At 54.8% G+C, this 19,497-nt stretch overlaps 1 protein-coding gene and 1 long non-coding RNA gene across 2 annotated transcripts; both read left to right on the top strand.

The window, feature by feature from the left end:
* The first annotated feature begins 3,231 nt into the window (after window positions 1-3,231).
* LOC140624306 (uncharacterized) lies at window positions 3,232-5,380 on the top strand. The gene is made up of 3 exons (XR_012023799.1): window positions 3,232-3,368; window positions 3,788-3,925; window positions 4,175-5,380. It is a non-coding gene; the product is annotated as an uncharacterized lncRNA (long non-coding RNA).
* A 5,300-nt stretch (window positions 5,381-10,680) lies between these two features.
* Window positions 10,681-14,584, top strand: SP9 (Sp9 transcription factor). The gene is made up of 2 exons (XM_072811037.1): window positions 10,681-10,848; window positions 11,917-14,584. The coding sequence occupies exons 1-2, from the start codon at window positions 10,828-10,830 to the stop codon at window positions 13,357-13,359; spliced, it is 1,464 nt and encodes a 487-aa protein (XP_072667138.1). The 5' UTR covers window positions 10,681-10,827; the 3' UTR covers window positions 13,360-14,584.
* Window positions 14,585-19,497: the final 4,913 nt, after the last annotated feature.

Raw genomic sequence — 19,497 nt, 5'->3', positions numbered from 1 at the left:
GATTGTATTTTCCTGTGTCTTGCTTTTCATCACTTGATTTAAAGGGAATATAATAAAGCCATTAGGGCTTGGACTCTGGAGTCAGACATAGCTAGGACTGAACTCCTTTTCTACCTTTTGCTGATCCGTTTTTTCATTTATAAAAAGGATATCAGGACAAATGTGGTTACTTCAATAAATAAATTGCAAGGAAAGAAATAGAGGGAGAAGGGCCTATAGATTAAAAGAGATTTGAGAGACTAAATGTGTGGATATTGCTTAGATCTGATTTGAAAGGAAAAAGAGCAATTGTAAAAACTCATTTATGAGACAACTGGGGAGACTTTGAACACTGATGTTTGATAATATTAAGGAATTATTTCAAATGTGTTCAGGTACGATTAAAACGTAGTAGTACGGTTCTGGTTTTTTAAAAGAGTCTTTTGATATTTTAAGACGTACTAGGGTATTTACAAATAAATAATATGACGTCTGAGATTTGCATTAAAATATGGGAGGAGGATATGGATGGGGTAGAGATTAAACAAGGTTGGCAAGGAGCTGACAATTGTTGATGCTGGCTGAAGAATACAGAGGGGCTCATTAGCATATTTCCTCTACTTTTAAATATATAGTTGAGCTTTTCCATAATAAAACTTTAAAAAGAGAGATAGCAATAATACTCACCTGATAAGATTTATTACGTGGATTAAATGAAATGCTGTGTGTAAAGCACTTGGCAGAGTGCCTGGCATATAATAAGTGCTGGATAAATGTTAGCCATCTCTAGTAGAGACAGGGCCTCCTCTCTTCCATGTGCAGACCTGAAAGCTGGCCCATGAAATGTGCTGCAGATTGGAGCAGCTAAAACCTCACTCCTTCCGAAACAGAAACTCTGAACTGTTTCTATGTTCATCTTCACCCAACCTGATTTTGTACTAGGCCCTGGGCTTTCCACACACAAACAAAAGTTCTATCTTAAGGTAAGCTATTGGTTTTGGCTTTAGTTCCACAGTGAGTTTTAGGTGGGAATGCTATTTCAGTGGAAAATAGGAGGCAAGAACTTTTTTAAAGTTCAACTATTACATTTTGAGCATATTGCCAGGATCGTCCTACATAGTTTTATTTAACTCTTGTAACAATCCTTCCAAGTCTAAATTATTAGTTTGTTAGGAGAGGAGGAAACTGAGAAGTTTCCTGGTCTGCCCAGGATCACAGCCTCCAGTGGTGGACCTTGACTCACATGGAGCTCCTAAAAGTCCCAAAGGGCTGAGCAGTCCTGGCCTTCAGCCCCCTTGCCTCTCTTCTCCTTGTCCTAGCTTAAAAACAACCACAGCCCAGAAAAAGTTAAGTCGATATTCCCAATTAAGAGTCTGAAGTCATAGTTATGTCCTCTGGACTAACTGGCAACAGGGTGGTGAAAGATCTGAATGTCTGATGAGGAGAGTCACGGGCTTGGGTGGAAGCTGGGGGCCCGCAGAGGGGAGACTCAGGAAGAAGGAACAGAGAGAAAAAGGATTTCAGGATTGCACTGACATTTGTGTTTAATTTTCCTCGTGTTCTAAATGCTATTTAACTTTTAAGGGAAAGAGAAAGCAGAGAGATACCTTATAGGAGAACTGTTCAAATCCAAAAATTAAAAACAGCCAGGCGCCATCCAATACTGTCGGCCTTCCTTCCAGCTCCAGCTGTGATTTAGTTCGGTGGTTGCGCCGACACCCTAAACTTGCAAATGATGAGTTGACTTTAGAATCCGGCCTATTTAAATCAAGCGGGCCCATTCCACGAAGGGCGGGTATCTGATTACAACCGGAGTTATTGGTTGTTTATATCCAACATCCCGGGGATGCAGCGGCAGAGAGAGGCACCAGGAGACACAGATGAGGCCCGCGACGAAATGCCCCAGGAGAAAGCGCTAGTGCCTCCGACTGTAGGGTTAACCTCCTGGGCCCCCGTGCAGAGCGGCGGGCGAGCTCGGCTCTCTCTGCAGCCCCCGGGCAGATTTCCCACTGACCTACTCTCCCTGCCGTGGCCCCGAGGCCCTCGCCCTCGCTCTCAGGCGCTGCAGCAGCCAGGCTGCGCCCGAGCCGCCCGCCTCCCGAGCCGGCCTCCCCGGGCCCGACCACCCCCCGCTGCGGATCCCCGACCCCACCCCCCCGCCCCCTCCAATGGGTTGGGCTAAAGTCCTCTTAATTAAGAAACAATAACTATTTAAGAAGCTGCACAAATAGCGCGCTCTGCGCGCGCCCAGGCTCGGCTTTGGAGTTCGGGCGGGGAAGGGGGGAGCGAGACTGCGGGCGGGGGCCGCGCTGCACCCCGCGCCCCGCCCCGCCCCCGCGCCCCGCCCTCGGCCTTCCCGCCCGCCCGGGCCCGGGGGGCGGAGCACCCCCCCCCCCGCAGCTGCAGGTTCCGAGTGGCGGGAGCGCGGAGCCCGCAGGAGAGGGCGGCCCCCAGGTCAGCCGCAGGCCCCCGCGCCAGGGCGAGCGGCGTCGCGGCCGCAAGATCCTTTTCTTCCCGGGAGGGAGCGGCCCCTCGATCCCGTGGAGGGTGGAGGCTCCCCGGTGGCGTCCTCCCGCCCCCCGGGGCCCGGAGGGGGCCGTGGGATTAGGCTGGAGTGACTATTCCTTGGGCTCGGTAATTGCGCACACGCTGAAATCTTCACCGTTGACTTAAGTTACTTGGCGCAGCGAGGGCTGGGGCCCTGCGTATTGATTAAACGCAGCCTCTATTTACCTAAACAATAAGTGTAGAGATTAGCGACGTTCGCTTGATCACAATAATGGGGTTGGCGATTAGGGGGCAATGCATCCCAGATGTGGCCGGGCCTCTGGCCAGGGGGCGGGCGCAGGCTTCTGGAAGAGGGGCGCTGGGGGCTCCGCGGGCAGAGGTGCAGGGCCCCGCGCGGGGCGGGGGCGAGGCCGGGGGCGGGGGCGCGGCGGGCTCTGCGGGACCTGAAGGTCTCGGCGCCCGGAGAGGCGCCCGGAGCGCCAAGCCCGCCTCCCCGCGGCGGTGTCACCTGCCCCCAGGCCGGCGCGTGCCCGCGGAAGTGTGCGGCGGCGGGGGCGCACGTGGCTGCTGTGTGCGGGCCTCCCTCTGCCCCCGTGTACGCCTGGAAGCGAGTCGGGGTGGAGGGGTCAGTCTGGTCTCGCCCCGGGGGCGGGTGTGACATCCCTCGGTGCGTGAGACAGGAGAGGACCCCGGAGGGCCTGGACGGGTGCCGCCCTCCAACCCCCGGACTGGCCTGTTCCCGGGGATATCACAGTACAGGGCTCCTGGGTGGGAAGCTTATAACCAAACTCCTTCCTCAGCCGGAGGAGGGCCCTGAGAAATCCCTGGAAGCAGGCGATTGGAAGGAACTGAGAGCAGAACTCAGGAGAGCGAGATCTGGGGTAATAAAGGGCAGAGGATGGGGGGATCCCTTGGTGGCTCAGCGGTTGGGCGCCGAGCTTCAGCCCAGGGCGTGATCCTGGAGATCTGGGGTCGAGTCCTGCATCGGGCTCCCTGCACGGAGCCTGTTTCTCCCTCTGCCTGGGTCTCTGCCCCCCCCCCCTCTTTATCTCTCTCATGAATGAATCAATAAATTCTTAAAAAAAAATAAAGGGCAGATGAGAGCAGTTGGTAGTGGGGTGGGGGTGTGAAATCGTGATCCCCTTAGAAGGGTTCCTAAGGAACCCAGGATTCCCACCTTATACCGGCTGCAAAAGACCCGGGTAGCAACTCTCCCAAAGCAAGTGGTTTCCCTGTTTGTTTTTCCCTCTTCCCTCTGAGCCCCACTATCAGCCCGCTCTGCTTGCCATTGCACATTTAGGCACACGTTCAAGGATTGGTTCCAGACGTCCACGAGCAAGCCAGGACGAAGCCCTTTCCCGCCAAACCACGGAAGGCTGGGAGACAAGCAGCGCCTGCCCCAACTCCGGGAGTGGGAACCCGGGAGAAGACTGGAGGGGTGAGAGGACCTAGAGCAGCGCGAGGAGGGAGGCGGAAGGAAGAGAGAAGGTTGGGAAAGAGACAGCGAGGGAGGAGGAAGAGGAGGGAGCAGCAGGGGCAGCGCGGACGTGGGCTTGGGCGCAGCCGCCCCCCTGGGCGCCCGGGGTCTCCCTCGCCCGCGGAGCCCGAGCGGACTGGGGGAGGGGGAGATAAGACAAAGGGAATTCTCCTCCGGGAAGTGCCAAGTGCATCTGTCCTCTCCTTGCAGGCTCTGGAAACACTGGCAGGAATTTCCTTGTCGTGAGAAGACCGACGGGCGTCTGCAGCGGTGGAGACAACTACAAACAGACTTGGGGCCGGGAGGAGGGCGGGAGGAGGGGTGGCGGGGGCCAGCTTTGATCGCTTCAACTCTGTTGTAATTTTGTCTTCTCCACATTAGCCAAAATAGTCAGCCCTAGCTAGGGGTTCTGTTCGGCGGAGTCCCCTCCCCCCCACCCCTCCACCCCCGCGTCCTGTGCACGCGGGGAGCTGGGTCGCAGCTCCTCCCCAGTCGCGCCTGAAACTTCAAGGGCTCCTGGTCCTGTGTTCCTGCCGTAATTAGGAGGCCACACAGCTCTCCAGCACTGCGTTACACAAGTATGTGAGTCCTCCTCCCCCTCTCCGGGGACAGACCCGGGGAAGGACGGCAGCTGGGACCGCCCCGGGCGGTGTCCTCCGTTGGGGGAGTGGCTTCGCTGTGACCCCCGGCTGCTCCTCCCGGCCTCGGTCTTTCTAAGCTCTTCCTTAGAAAGTAGAGAAAGGGGCAAAGAATGTGCATCTCGCCACCCACCGGACAAGCCAGGCGAGCCTGTGTCTGTGCTTGAAAAGTTTTCTAAATAAATTGCTCTGGTGGTTCCAAGCGGTGATGAACAGAGGCTGAACCCGGGGGCTTTCTGCAGAACAGTGCAATGGATGTAAAGAAGCTGGAGCCGTCCTTCCCCCAGCCTTTCCCTTTTCTTCCCCCCTGTAAATCAGCCATATAAATCATTCGCATTGTTTAAGGTACATTGATCAATCTAATGGCTTGTAATAGGCTCCTAATTGCCACTTGCAGGGTTCTGCAGGTTCCTGTTTGAACAGGGAAGGTTTCGGTTCCAGCCAAAGCCCACCTTAATCCTGAGGCTGGATGATTACAGACCCAGGAAGAGCACCACAGTGGCCAGGCCACTGCAGTCTCAGTGCCTCAGGGGAGGGAGGAGGGGAGGGGGGGGGCTTGCTGGAGATATTTACTATTCTTTTCTTTTTTCTTTTCTTTTCAAAGCCCACTTCCAAATTAGCAATTTTCTCTCTCTCTCCTTTTCTTTAACAAATTACTAATTCTCTAATGAGCGAAGCCCAGGCTATGATTTATTGATTATTGTTTATACCAGACAAGAAACCTTCCTTATTTGCATCCTTTATGTCTGTCTGTACAGTAAAAATCTCCTTGGCGGCACACTGGTATTGTCTTAGGCATACCTTTTCTTTTTATTTATTTATTTCTAACATGGTAACCCCGGGAAGCTGTGATAGGAAATCATAGGGGGGGAGGGGCATGCTAAAAAGAAGGAAGAAGCAGCCAAACTTTCTCCAGTATGGAGTCCTGGAGATATGCCTACACTCCTGTTTAACATCCTGTGCTTGTAGTGTCTCCTCCAAGCCCTGGAGGGAGAAGGTTGAGTTGGAAGTATCCTCAAAAGTTGCCTATGAAAGAGTCTAACTGAGGAAACTGGTACCCTGGCTGGAAGTTGCTAAACGATGATCATCGGAATCCTCTGGCCTTTGGCTTTTTTTTTTTTTTTTTTTTTTTTGTTAGCTGGAAAGATTAATGTTCCCAAGATGGTTCCATTTAAGTTGGCTGAGACAACAAATTGAACAAATTGTGCCTTATTTTAATAGAGATGCTCTAAAAAAGAAGAAAGCCAACACCGAATGACACATTTGCTTAGGTCTGAGACCCCTCTGTGGTAGTTGGTAATGGAGGGAGGAAGGTAAAACTCCTAGCCGAATAGGCCCCCCATAGTTTCCGAGTAATGCAGTAAACAAATCTATGATGCTTGTTGAATAATCTTCCAATAATTGCAGTCATTAAAATCATCACACAGTCTACAGTCACCTTCCTTCCTTTGACACACCAGAGTCTTTCCTTTAATTGTTAATGCATTTTTGGCTCAGATAAACAGATCAAGGCAGGCTTAAAATATAAGGCCCAGATACATCCAGCAGCAGAAAATTAGTTGTGTAGCAAATGTTTGGAGTGTACTTAATACACTAGGGGTTTTCACTTTCTCCAGTAGACCTCGCAGGCAAGAAGGATTTGCATCTCCTGCCACCCCTAAATAGCAGTATCACTTCTGAGGTAGAGAAAAGATCCTTCCAGGCTCTTTTCTATGCGAGGGTTGGGTTGGAATTAAGGCGTTATAGAACAAGTATTAAATGAAAGCTCAGCAGAAATTGTGGGAGAGTTCCTCAATTTTCAATTAATTTTCTCCATTCATTTGATCTCAAGCCTTGCGCTTTTTAAAATATAAATATGTGTTAACTAGAAAAGATTCCCTTCTAATCAAAAGCTGCATTTCATTTGCACCCACAACTGGCAAGCTCCAACTGTGGAAAGGATTCACTGCACTCAACAGGCGCTTCCGTCTGTACCCGTTTCCTTCGCCCTTGTTCGTGGCAGGCGACTATGGTACACAGGGGGCAGCTTTTTTTTTTTTTAACCCAAGTTATTAATGTATCTCCCCAATCCCCACATCGTGCTGACCTGATAATCACTGCTCTAGTGTAGATCATGCAAATGAAAAGCATAATTAACTGAGCAAATGATTCAAAAAGGGAGCGCCGTGGCTTACCAAATAAGTAAATAAAGGCAGGTGGGAGGAGGACAGGTCAGATAAATGCTTTTCCCGGGCTCCTCTCTCTTCCCTCTCCCCTGTCTCCGCCCCCGGGGCATCCCGGTCCTGGTGGTCGAGGCTTTGGCAGCAGCCAGCAGGGCCCGTGCGAGAACCTTCGGTTCCTCCTCCCCCAACGCCTCCTCTCCCGCCCACATCTTCAAGTCTCCCCAAGTCCACCCCCCCCCCCACACCCTGGTGCTGTACGTGCGCTGCTAACTCTGCGAGTGGCCGAAGCCCCGGGGAGTCTGGGCAGACACCTAATATTTCGAAATATTCAGAAGATAGATGGTCCTCCCGTCCCCACCCTGCTTCCTGTGCTTCGGGGAGAAGCTTTTTTTTTTTTTTTTTCCCCCTGTAGTGTAGGAGCTCCAGTCCTTCGGATCAGCGCTAATGACGGAATTGTTTCCCCGGCTCTGCCTTCTAAACGCAGCAACTTGAGCAGTTGCTCAGATCAAAGCTCTCGGGAGAGGCAAGATGGGAGAAACAATATTTGTTCAAAGGAAGTGAACTCTTCCCTTTAATTACCCTATTCTTCTTTATTAGGATTCCTATTGAATTTTTTTTTGCAAAAAAAAATTATGTTGATTTAACCATAGTGTATTTGCGATGTAAATATATTCCAAGATGAAAACGTCACGGATCAATTGTAAAGGACCCGGATACATAATTTTAAAAAATCAGTTTCAGTGTATATGAGGTTCTCACCCCACTTTCGCTGCTCAGTCAGATTTGTTTATGCAGAATCGACATTTAATAGTGCTAATTGCACTCCAGTTAAATTGCCCTGATTGCAGAAAGGGAAGCAATTTTCGTGCTCTCTGTCTGGGTTTGGAAGAAATTGTTTTATATTCACCTCTTTATAAAGAAGTGGAGATAAGGCACCGGGGCCTTTGCACAAATTGCACTTAGGGGCTGACTGGCAGCATTCAGGCGCTATAATAGAGCATTATTTGGCCGTTTTGAATAATGTAAAGCGTTTGCTGAAAGCTATTCTCCCGAAAATTGCTTTAACTTTTAAAAGGGTGATGATTCACTCCAAACCAGGCCTTTGTTACATTGTCATTATTTCCCCAAATGTTTTAACAGTCAGCTCAACACTTTAGCATAACACATTGATCTTTGTTTAAAAACTAGATTTTTTAGAGGATGAAAAAATCTGTCACACGGAAAAAAAAAAAAACTGGACTTCTTTGGGAAGATTTCCTTGGGGCCCCACCTTAGAGTTGAAGTGGCCCGGGTGTCCGCCTGCGTTCGTTTGGAAGATTTCCCTAACTTTTATTGTGATCCGGACGCGTGCATCTAAAGGAATATCCGAGTGCCCACGTAGGGAGTCTGACAGCTGGAACCACGTTGGAAACGGCAGGAGGGGGAGGGGAGGAGCGGAGAAGAAGAAGAGGAAGGCAGCCGGGGCTCCCGGAGCCCGAGGTGCCAGCGTGAGCTGTTTTAAATGGTTGACTTGAAAATGTCACTAGTGCTAAGTGGCTTTTCGGATTGTCTTATTTATTACGTTGTCAGGTTTCCTTAAGGAGGGGGTGTGCTGGAGGTGGGGGAGGAGGTGGTAAGGGGAAACCTCCGCGCTTCTCCTACCCCGGCTGCAGTGGGTGAGTCGGAAACGCCTCGCTGCCACTTAACAATCCCCCTATTAGTAAATCGACGCGGAGACTCTACGGGAAGCCGAGCACCAGTCTCCCCTTCCAGGGCAGAAGTCACCTGTTGGGAACGGCTCCCGGGTCCCCCTGCCGGGCTTCCCGGCTCTTCCAGGCTGCCTGGATGCCCCCCCGCCCCTTAACCTTCCAGCCTGAGTCCCCCAGGGGCTTTTGACACCTTCTCCAAGGCCACCCCCCCTTCCCTTGCACCGCAGTCCCCCAGGGCACAGTGCTTCGGGATAGCCGCGCGGGTCTCCTCACTCTCTCCCCTCTCCTCTCCTTCCCCTTTCTCCTTCACAATCTCCTCGGTGCTTTCGCCCCCTTAAAACAATGTGTGTATGTGGAGGGGTTGGGGGGGGGGACCATTCTGAGCAAAGGTATCATAACGAAAAGCAAAGAAAGCAACCTATGCAGCCCTCCCACCCACCGAGTGCACCGGGATGCACGCAGGCTCCATCTTAGGGCACAGGGAAGAGCCCCAGGGGTCGCACTTTTGGGCCAAGCCATACTGCCAAGAGGAGAGAAGACAGTTCGGGGCACGCTTCCACTCCTCCTTACTGGGTCCCCTCAGCAGCGACTCCTCTCTTGCACCCAAGCATTCGGGGGTCCTGGTTACAATGTCTTCTGAAAAGCTGGATGTGGGTTTGGAGGGGGGAATGTGGTACATTAAAAACCAGCCCCCAGGTCTGTCCGAGGACGCTGGTATTTCTGGTTCAAAAGCAGCTCCAACTGGCCTGAAGAAGAAAGAGAAAGCGAGACCCAGAGAGCAAAGCGACCAGCTCAGCGCTCGCTGAGGGGCTCCAGCACGCGCAGTTGTCTGCCTGGGGACACCTCTTTGCACACCGACAAGATCCGGAGAGGACTTCAGGATGCTTCCAGCCTGCGAAATGCGGAGGCGCCCACGTGTGGCCTTGTGCCCCGCGCTGGCGGATGGAGGTCCCCAGGAGAGGCTCCAGGAGCACGGTCACGAAAGCAGGGCGCTGCGTGGGGAGAGCCCATCTCTGCACGCAGTGCCTGGGCTGCGCAGGAGAGCCTCCAGGCCCAGGGGGTCTGGGCTGGGAGTGGGCGGAAGCTGGGGCAAGAAAACTCGACTCCAGGCTGAAACGTGACGTGCAAATCTTCACCGGGTTAAACAAACAGCGGAGCAAGCTGCTGCTTCGGCGGGGGTGGCGGTGGGGGCGGGCGCAGCTCGCGCGGGTCTATGTTTCCAAAGTTGTTACAGCGTGAAAATAAGCGGCTTCGTGCAGCGTGTTGTATGGGTTGATGCCTCCCACCCCCACGCCGGCCCCCTGCGAAACCCGGCAGATAATCAGCACTTCCCACTGTTTAGTCGTATTTGACAACTGGGTTAACCTGGTATCTAGGCGCTGGCGAAACGGTACAAAGGGTGCCCTCAATTACCACTAGAAGCTTCTGGTGTGAGTGGCACTTGTATTACCCCCCGGGTCAGAGGCCAGAGCGACAATTAGGAAGTCACTTAGACCTCTGGGGGAAGGAGCGGGATGCGCAGGCTCCAGGCCCTCCCAACAAGTCTGTGGGTGTAGACCTGGACCGAGAGGCCTATTTCTCTCCTCTCGGAGGAGCTGTCCTTTCGCGCCCTCTCCTCAATGTGACTCCGGAGTGGGTAAAACCGAATCCCAGTTGCGGGGTGGGGGGACCGGGGGTGGGGGGTGGGGAGAGACGAACTGGGTAGAAGACAAACGACAACGATAGAACTGCGAGCGAGGATGATGGATTCCAGCTGAAGTTGTGCTTTGCAGGCGAGAGCCTAGACACACCAAGTGAGCGTTGACATTTCCGTCTTTACTTAGGCCTCGCTGCTGCGGCCTCCGCCTCGGCGCCCCCTCCCCTCTTGCCTCCTTTCCCACAAGTGGGGAGTGGAGCGGGGCTGTCAGTTCTAACTTGCATCATCTCGGGGTGGTTCGGGGGGCTTGTGGCTGGGTCTCGGCGCGACTTCAACCTGGCTTGGTGCGTGTGTGTAAATGTTTAATTGCACTGTAATTTCTCCGGGCTCTAGCCCGCGCCCCCCCCTACGCTCCCCTCCCCTCCCCTCCCGACACCTCGCTAGCCGCCTTGACTGGCACGCGCCGGGAGCCCTGGCTTGGGCCCCTCGGCGCGTCTGATTGGCTGCGGGGCAGCTCCCGTCTGCTCCGCCTGCGCCCTCATTGGGCGAGAGGCGCAGCCAGCGGCACTTCAAAGCGGGCGCTCCTCGCACTTAGGCTGAGTTTAGCCGGCGGGAGCCCGGAGTCCGCTCGGCGCGAGCGCGGGGACGCGGGAGCTGCGCGGGATCCGAGCAGCTTTCCGGAGCAGCCGCCAGGCTCAGCCCCGCTCCCGGCCCCGCCGCGCAGCCCAAGGGACCTGCTATGGCCACGTCTATACTCGGGGTAAGTCGGAAGTGCGGCAAGGCGCTTGCTTGCTTTAACTGCAGTGAATTTTCGTTATGGCTTCTCCGCGTCCGCGGCTCTGGAGAAACTGTTGCTGCCGGACTGCAAGCTGCAGCTTCAGCTCCTTTTAGCACTTTCCACGTTTCTGGGACTGATTCTTTCCAAGTTATTGAAACCTAGGAGATGCCTTTGTAAGGAAATGATTTGTTAAGCAAGTCTTTTTTTTTTTTTTCCTTTTTTAATGTGGCTTTAAAGAAAACCTAGAGGTTTCTTTTCTTCCCCCTGGTGATTTATACCCCATCCCCCCTTGCTCCGGGGATTGTTGCAATTACGCGACAGTGGTGTTTCCAGAAAACAGCCTTAATCGTTTTTGCAGTCCGTGTAGTCACGTTAACAAACATCTACACTTCTCTGGCTCCCCAGTTCGCCTGTGACTTTGAAATCCATCGCTGGGTCCCCTTCGCGGATTCTTGTTTTCATAATCGAGGGTTTGGGGGCGGGGGTGTAAACATTAAAAAAAAAAGAAAGAAAACACACACACCAGTGTTTTCTATTAAAAAAAAAAAAAAAGAGTCAAGCCGTAGCCACGCCGGGAAGCAGTGTCCCAAGTTTCTCCAGCCCCCGAGCCGCAGTGTCGGCCGCCTCCGCCCTCACTCGGCGTTGGTCGTCGTTGTGTTTACTTCCGCGCTCTGCTCCGAAGGGCGATGTGGGGGCCTCGGGGAGAGGAGCGGGCTCACGGCGCGCGGGAGGCGAGCGGCCCCAGTCCGGCCCGGGGTAGGGCTTGCAGCGGCCGAGCCGGGGAGCACGGAGACGTCTTTGATCTGTAGCCCCCACCGAAGCACACAACTTTGCAGCGCCGGGCCCCTCGCCCCTGGGATCGCCTCCGCCCCGCGCGGGGCGCGGCGCATCCTTGGCGAGCGCGCGGGGAGGAGGCGCGAGCCCGGGAGCCACGACCCCCCGGGACCAGCCGCGGGGAAACGAGGCTGCTCACGGGTGCACTTTGTGTCTTCCTCCCACTTCTTCCTGCCCTCCTTCTCCTTGCTCCCTCCCTCACCCCACCCACTCCAGGAAGAGCCGCGCTTCGGAACGACCCCGTTGGCCATGCTGGCGGCGACCTGCAACAAGATCGGCAACACGAGCCCGCTGACGACGCTGCCGGAGTCGAGCGCCTTCGCCAAGGGCGGCTTCCACCCCTGGAAGCGCTCCTCGTCCAGCTGCAACCTCGGCTCCAGCCTCTCGGGCTTCGCCGTGGCCACCGGTGGCCGCGGCTCGGGCGGCCTGGCGGGCGGCTCGGGCGCAGCCAACAGCGCCTTCTGCCTGGCCTCCACGTCCCCCACGTCGTCCGCTTTCAGCAGCGACTACGGCGGCCTCTTCTCCAACTCGGCGGCGGCCGCGGCGGCGGCGGCCGGAGTGTCCCCGCAGGAGGCGGGCGGCCAGTCGGCCTTCATCTCCAAGGTGCACACGACGGCGGCCGACGGCCTGTACCCGCGCGTGGGCATGGCGCACCCGTACGAGTCGTGGTACAAGTCAGGCTTCCACTCGACGCTGGCGGCGGGCGAGGTGACCAACGGCGCGGCGTCGTCGTGGTGGGACGTGCACAGCAGCCCGGGCTCGTGGCTGGAGGTGCAGAACCCCGCTGGGGGGCTCCAGAGCTCGCTGCACTCGGGCGCCCCCCAGGCCTCGCTGCACTCGCAGCTCGGCACCTACAACCCCGACTTCAGCTCGCTCACGCACTCGGCCTTCAGCTCCACGGGCCTCGGCTCCTCGGCCGCCGCCGCCTCGCACTTGCTCTCCACCAGCCAGCACCTGCTGGCCCAGGACGGCTTCAAGCCGGTGCTGCCCTCCTACTCGGACTCCAGCGCCGCCGTGGCGGCTGCAGCTGCCAGCGCCATGATCTCGGGCGCCGCGGCCGCGGCCGCCGGGGGGAGCTCGGCGCGCTCCGCCCGCCGCTACTCCGGCCGCGCCACCTGCGACTGCCCCAACTGCCAGGAGGCGGAGCGGCTGGGCCCGGCCGGAGCGAGCCTGCGACGCAAGGGCCTGCACAGCTGCCACATCCCGGGCTGCGGCAAGGTGTACGGCAAGACGTCGCACCTGAAGGCACACCTGCGCTGGCACACGGGCGAGCGGCCCTTCGTGTGCAACTGGCTCTTCTGCGGCAAGCGCTTCACGCGCTCGGACGAGCTGCAGCGGCACCTGCGGACTCACACGGGCGAGAAGCGCTTCGCCTGTCCGGTGTGCAACAAGCGCTTCATGCGCAGCGACCACCTGAGCAAACACATTAAGACGCACAACGGGGGCGGCGGGGGCAAAAAGGGCAGCGACAGTGACACGGACGCCAGCAACCTGGAGACGCCCCGCTCCGAGTCCCCCGACCTCATCCTGCACGACTCCAGCGTCAGTGCCGCCCGGGCGGCGGCTGCGGCGGCGGCGGCGGCGGCGGCGGCGGCCGCGGCGGCCGCGGCGGCCTCGGCGGGAGGCAAGGAAGGCGCGTCTGGCCCCAACGACTCTTAGAGGCCGGCCGGGAAGCGCGAGCGACAGAGTAGAGACGCCGCGAGCGAGCGAGAGGTTCGGGGGGCCAGCGAGCGGGGCACGGACGGGCGGGGGCTCCAGGGACGCGCCCGGGCCGGCGCGGAGGGGAGCGGCACCCGGCTCCTCGGCCCTGCTCGCTGGCCCAGCCCCGACCGGAATCGAACGCGTGGTCCAGGAACAAAAGCAAACCATCCTCCGACACAGACACCACTTTAAAAAACTGCACACACAGGCAGACACACACACCGGAGACCCACAACCACAAGCACGCACATTCGTGCGCGCGCGCGCGTACACACACACACACACACACACACACCACTCACACAAACTTCTCCAGCGAAGAGCAATACACAGAAACGCTCCCTCCTCCCCCACCGCCCACCCTCCCCTCCACTACCCTTCTCTTTCCTTTTCTCAAAAAAAAAAAAAAAAACAAAAAAAACAAAAAAACAAAAAAACAAAACCCAAGCCACCACTCTGCAAAGGACTGTCAGAACATTTGAAAACAAACGGGACCTATAAAAACAGACCCTTTGTGTGGATTATATTATATATAAAATGCTCCAAGTCCTGCTTGATATCTACTTACAATGAGACTTTTTTTTTTTCCTAAAAAAGGAAGCATCAAAAAAAGGCTTAAGGTGAGAAATTAAACTGGAAGTCTAGTGACAGTTTCTCTGTATTTCATAACATCTGTATAAATAGGGTTCAAAAGATTGTGTTCTTTTTTATTTTCTTGTAAATGTTCATTCGAATAGAGGGTTTTTTTTTTTGGTGAATTCCTGAAATTCAGGGAGTTTTTTTTTTTTAATTTTCTGATGCACTTTGTGAAAGTCAGTATATATGTAAAAGATATTTAAAATGTTGAGTTATCATTTCACTCACAAACACGTAAGTTAAGGTCATCTAAAGAAATTAAATGCGTTTATCTGTATGAAGAAAATCTTGACATCATATTTTCATTTTGGTATTATTAAAGGACTCTGAACAATACACTTCCTTTTTTTTAATCCTGTTCCCCTGTCAATAACCTTTACATGGGTCGACTTTTTTTTTGTTGTTGGGGAAAAAATTCCCTTAATGTTAGTTTTAGGTAATGTAAGGTTTTATGTGAGTTACAAAAGCCATAATACATATACATTTTTGAGAAGTCAAAATTATTTATTTGTATATCAATAGCGTAAATTAAATTGGGTTATAAGAACGTGTAGTTGTATTACTTAACGAGACAGCTCTCAAAAGGTGACATTTTAAAACTCTGGAGCCCCTAAAATAAAGCAAAGATCCTTGGCAGCTTTAACTGTGGAGGTGGCTACACCTCCCGGAGGGGTCGGACAAAACTCCAGTGGGTTTGTTTGTTTTTAAAAAGCGATTTAAAAACAATCTGTGAAAGGAAAAAGCTTTTTAAAAGAAGTCTTTTAGCTCCCAAGGCCCTCTACGTTGGGAGGCGACTCAGGGGAATAAATCGCTAGAGTCAATACCCCGGAAAAGACATTTCATGCCTAAATGAAAATCTTGTTAAATGTTATTAATTTTGACTTAGAGCACACAGCAGCCCCCTGTGCCTTGTATTCCCTTATTAGGGATTCATGTCTTATCAAATATCTAATTAATCTCCTAGACATCATTTGTTCTGGCCAACTTTATCTCAGCTGGTCCACGGGGAAAACTCCAAATATTCTCCGTGACAAAGCTCCCTTGAAGATCTTTTTAATTGTCTAAATTAACTGCACCAAATTTGCATGTCAAACGGTAAAGGGCAACCTGAGATAAAATGTAAACGTTTTAAAAGCCCCCAAACTAAGCACTTGATTTGATAACTAGGCTTTTTAATGTTATGGAAGACAACTGCTCCTTTCCTTTTCAAAGACGGCTGATCTATGCAAATAGTGAATTGGAAATGCCTAGGTCCCCGCGCCGTCAAATGGCCCTCGCAGGTTATTTGAATATCAGTGGCACTGCTTCTGAAAAGGTTCAAGGATGCTCTCTGACTTCTTTGTGATTACTCAGTGCGGCGTCTTATTCTGAAGAAAAAAAACTCAGGAATAATTAAAGGCTGGGATCAGGCCTGGGAACACATTTGGGACAGGAATCTCATTTAGACAGTCTCTTTCAAAATAAGGCACAGTTAAATTGACCAGAAGGCAATTATTGAAATGAAAATTATTTTCACTCTCTTTGTCTTCTGACCACCAACTTAACAGCCCCAGTTTAAAAGAGAGGGAGAAGTGAGGGAGAGACGAAAAAGAAAATTGGTAAATGAGATAATTTCGCAATTCGAAAATGTTAATTTAGAAAATAAAGTACATATTTACAGAATAAAAATATTTCTGAAAGGCTCCCCACACAATAGGAAACACAAGCAAAGTCAGCCCCCAGTGGAATTTTTTTTTTAATTATTGTCCATCTTGGGAACTTGAATGGAGGTATGATTTTTAGGGAAGAAAAAAAAAAAAAGAAATTATTGTCACTAACAGCCAACAAAATGTTTTCTCGCAAACTCTGCTCTGCAAAGCCAAGTAGCAAAGTAGCGATAACACATGGAGCTGAGGTCCCCAGAGGGGCATTTGCAGCGTGAGGTTCGGTGTCCTCGCCCCTCTCCTCCTTCTTGCGGTCCCCACGGCCTCGGTTACCCCGCTCTGCTTCCTCGAGTTTTCCTTCTCTTTGACCATTTTGTCTCCCCGCTCAAGCAGTTCAGAGCCAGGACCTCCCAGCCCAGCCCCCCGCGCGCCTCCCGGGGCAGGCCCGGCCTCCTGCAGACGCCGCCCGGGGAGCCTCTGCTCCGGGGGGCGGGGGGGGGGGTCGGGGGTCGGGCCGCGGCGCTGGAGGCCGAGAGGGTGCCCGGCGGTTTGGGGGCCGCGCGCCGGCGGCCCGGAGGTGAGCGTGCGGTGGGGTTTCCGAGCGGGAGGGCGCCCGGGCGTCTGTCCCAGGCAGCTTTGTTTCTCGTGGATAATAAAGGCAGATCAAAGGGCCTGGCGGTGCAGGTCCGCTCGCCGCGCGGCTCCCTCCGCAGCCCAGTGATCAAGGCCTCTGCCCCGCGGGTCAGCGGACGTCCATCACCGCGGCTCCCGGGCCGGCGGGCGGCGCGTCCAGCCGGGGACCAGCGCTCGCCCGGGCTGCACCCGAAGGAAGCGGGGCCCCTGCCGCCGCCACCCCACCCCCACCCACCCCGGGCCAAACCGACGGGCGAAAACAGATCCCGGCACCCCCCCGGCCCCGTCCTTCCCACCCTGAGCTCCCGGGGGGCGCGGGGACGCGGGGACCCGAGCGGGTGGCGACCTGCCGAGGCCGGGCAAATTGGCTGCAGCGCGCGGGGGCGGGGAGACGCGCTCGGGGTCCGCCCGAGGTGGGGCCGCGTCTCCCCAGGGCCACCTCGGGGCTCCGGGGCCGGGGAGGAGCGGGAGGCCGCGGGACCCGCCCGGGAGCGGCCTGCAGGAGGGGGCGCGGGGGCGCGGGGGCGCGGGGGCGCGGGGGCGCGGTCTGCGAGTTCCGCGCGGCCGGGCCGAGGTTGAAATGCGATTTCGCTTTAGCCGGTTTCTCCCAAGCGGTTCCTGATCTTGAGCTGCCCGCGCAGCACAGGAACGCAGAGCGACTTTTCATCACCCTGCGGCCCCCCCAGCCCCCCAACACCGCCCCACCTCCCCGAGGTCACCTTTCCTGGGTCTGCTTATTTGTGTGCCCCCCCACCCCACCGTGGAATGCACTGGAGCCTACCTGCTGAGGAAAAGAGAAAAAGAGAAGAAAAGGGAAAGATTTTTCTATCCTCAAGGAGAGACAGCCACGTTATTTTGACGAGATTAGATTGTGCACCTGAGCGGCGTGTCTGGACACTCCGTCGAATAGCTATAAGTCGTGTAAAATTGAATTTCTTGTTATTCAGATGGAAACTTTATTTATTTTAACTCTAATCTTATTTGCATCTATTATCTGTATTCACCAAGGCTCTCTCTCCCACTACAAAAATGCAGATGAAGTAAATCTCACATAAATCCCGCCCATTTGTGTAATTGGTATACTAAGTGTTTATTTTAAGTGAGAATAATTTAGCTACAAATTTTCTTAAGGAATAACATTCTTAACACATTAAAAAAACTGAAAACTCTGATTTGCTTTTATGTTTGACAGTCGCTCTTGATTCCCTGAAGAGGAGCCCGGCGAGTGCGGCTCGCTGGCGCCACCTAGAGCTCGGGGCCGGGAAGGCCGCGCCGTCCGCCCGCCTGGTCGCGCTGGCAGCGCCGGGAGACGCCGCAGCCCAGCGAGGCGGGCAAAGAAAAGCGAGTTTTTTGTGTGTGTATGTGCCAGGGGGAGGCGGACGAGCCCCGCTTCTTGGGGGGTGGGGGGGCGCCACTTAGCCATGCCCGGTACGACCGCTTCCGGGAAGGAGGTCGTTTTGGGGCCGCAGTAACTGAAAATGCAAACAAAACCAGCAAAACGCACGCCCCGCTTGGCCGCACTCGCAGACGCGGTCGCGCGTAAACACGCCTTTCGGGGGAGCGGCGGGGTCTCCGCACCCGCGGGTGGGCGCGCCGGGCGCTGTCGGCGGCCGCGCGGACCCCGGCGTGGGCACAGCCCCCCGGGCTCCAGGCGCGAGGACCCGGGATCCGAGCGCTCCCGGTCGGCGAGGCCCGTCCGCGGGGACTCCCCGGGACCCACCGCAGCCGAGATGGATAAGCCGGGCCACCAGGCCGTCCCACGTCCCCAGACGGCCCCCGCGGGGAGGCCCAAGCATCCTCTTGCCGCCCGGGGATGGCCCAAGCATCCCCTTGCCTCGCGGGCGCCCTGCAGGCAGCCGTCCCCGCCCGAGATGGGTGCTGGGGGGCTGCCGAGCAGGCCCGGGCCTGGAGGCGCACGCAGGGACCCCCCGACGGCGGCCACGAGCCCCCCGGACCCCTCGCCCAGCCCCTCCTGGAGGGTCCGCATTGCCTACGGGCGGAAACGGACCCCTCGGGGCCCCACCTTTCCCCCTTGGAAACCCAAATCTAAAAATCGGATAACAGCTGGAGGCGTTGACCAATTTTCTCTCCAGGCTGTGCATCGCCCTCCCCCCGCCGCCCCTTTCCCCTCCTCTTCCCCAGGCCACTACCCCACCCCTCATCTTCAGACGTCGCGCGGTGGCTTCTTCCCCTCCTTTCTTGCCCCCCCGTCCGCCCCCCGAACCCCCCCCCCCGCGCCTTTATTGTATTTTGATCTTAAAAGCTACACCTCCAGATGCCGCGCCCAGGGCGCCCAAAGCGCGGGCCCGCGCCAGCCAGAGTCCGCCGAGGCGCTAGGGCGCCGGGCTCCCCCGCTCTGCAGCCGGGGGAAGCGGTGCGTTTCCGGGAACTCGCAGCCACCTTTGCGGCGAGGAGCTCGGCTGGGTTTGTATTTGCTGTTTTAATACAAACCCCGCCGCACTGCCTATTTCAAAGATGTGCTAATTACTACTTGGATAGCAGGGCGCAAAGTCCTTGTCCATTTCCCAGTACAAAGTAGGTTGCTAGAAAATTTGAAATTGCCTTTCAGCCTAAAGCTGCCTTACCTGAATGTCATAATTACAGTAATTATGTACATCCAAATTACATGCTAATTAAATTAGAATCAAATCGTTCTAAATCGAAATCAAATGAGGTAGTGAAGAATTAATCAATGACAACATAAATAGAGAGCTTCCTTCAGAGATATTTATTGTAACGATCCAAGGAGGAATTTGATCTGAAAAAGTCACCTGTTTATTTACTTTCAAATTAGTAATCAGTTATTATCCCTTCTCCATAATTTTAACCGTTCCGTGTTATTTACCCCCCACCCCTTCTAGACGCTGGAGTTTATAGAAATATGTATGAGGTAAATACATACAGACATGCCTACCCTATATGTTATTGATATAAATATATATACAGTGTGTTTGCAACTCCGGCGAAGGGGAAGGTTTCAGGGTGTCCGGAGGGACGCACTCCTCCGGGGCCTGTTCCCTGAGACCCGGGAAGGAAAAACACCGAAGTTGTTAGATTTTTCTAAGCTCCCTGCGCTCTCTTCCTTGGGAAACGCCTGTCAGGGATTTTGCATTGTTTTGCGGGCCCCTAAGCGTTTCTGGGTGGCTCCTGCAGGGAGGAAGGAACGCGCGGGGACAGGCCGTCT

The sequence above is a fragment of the Canis lupus genome, chromosome 34, assembly GCF_048164855.1.
Source record: "Canis lupus baileyi chromosome 34, mCanLup2.hap1, whole genome shotgun sequence".
In the NCBI taxonomy this organism is placed as follows: Eukaryota; Metazoa; Chordata; class Mammalia; order Carnivora; family Canidae; genus Canis; species Canis lupus.
The sequence above is the reverse complement of the archived record's forward strand: the minus strand, read 5'-3'. Positions and strand labels throughout refer to the sequence as shown.

What these genes read in the sequence shown, in the direction of transcription:
- SP9 (XM_072811037.1), top strand. Translation starts at nt 10,828, where the DNA reads ATGGCCACGTCTATACTCGGG. An exon ending in TGGCCACGTCTATACTCGGG is followed by an intron (nt 10,849 to 11,916) that starts GTAAGTCGGAAG and finishes CACCCACTCCAG; the next exon opens with GAAGAGCCGCGCTTCGGAAC.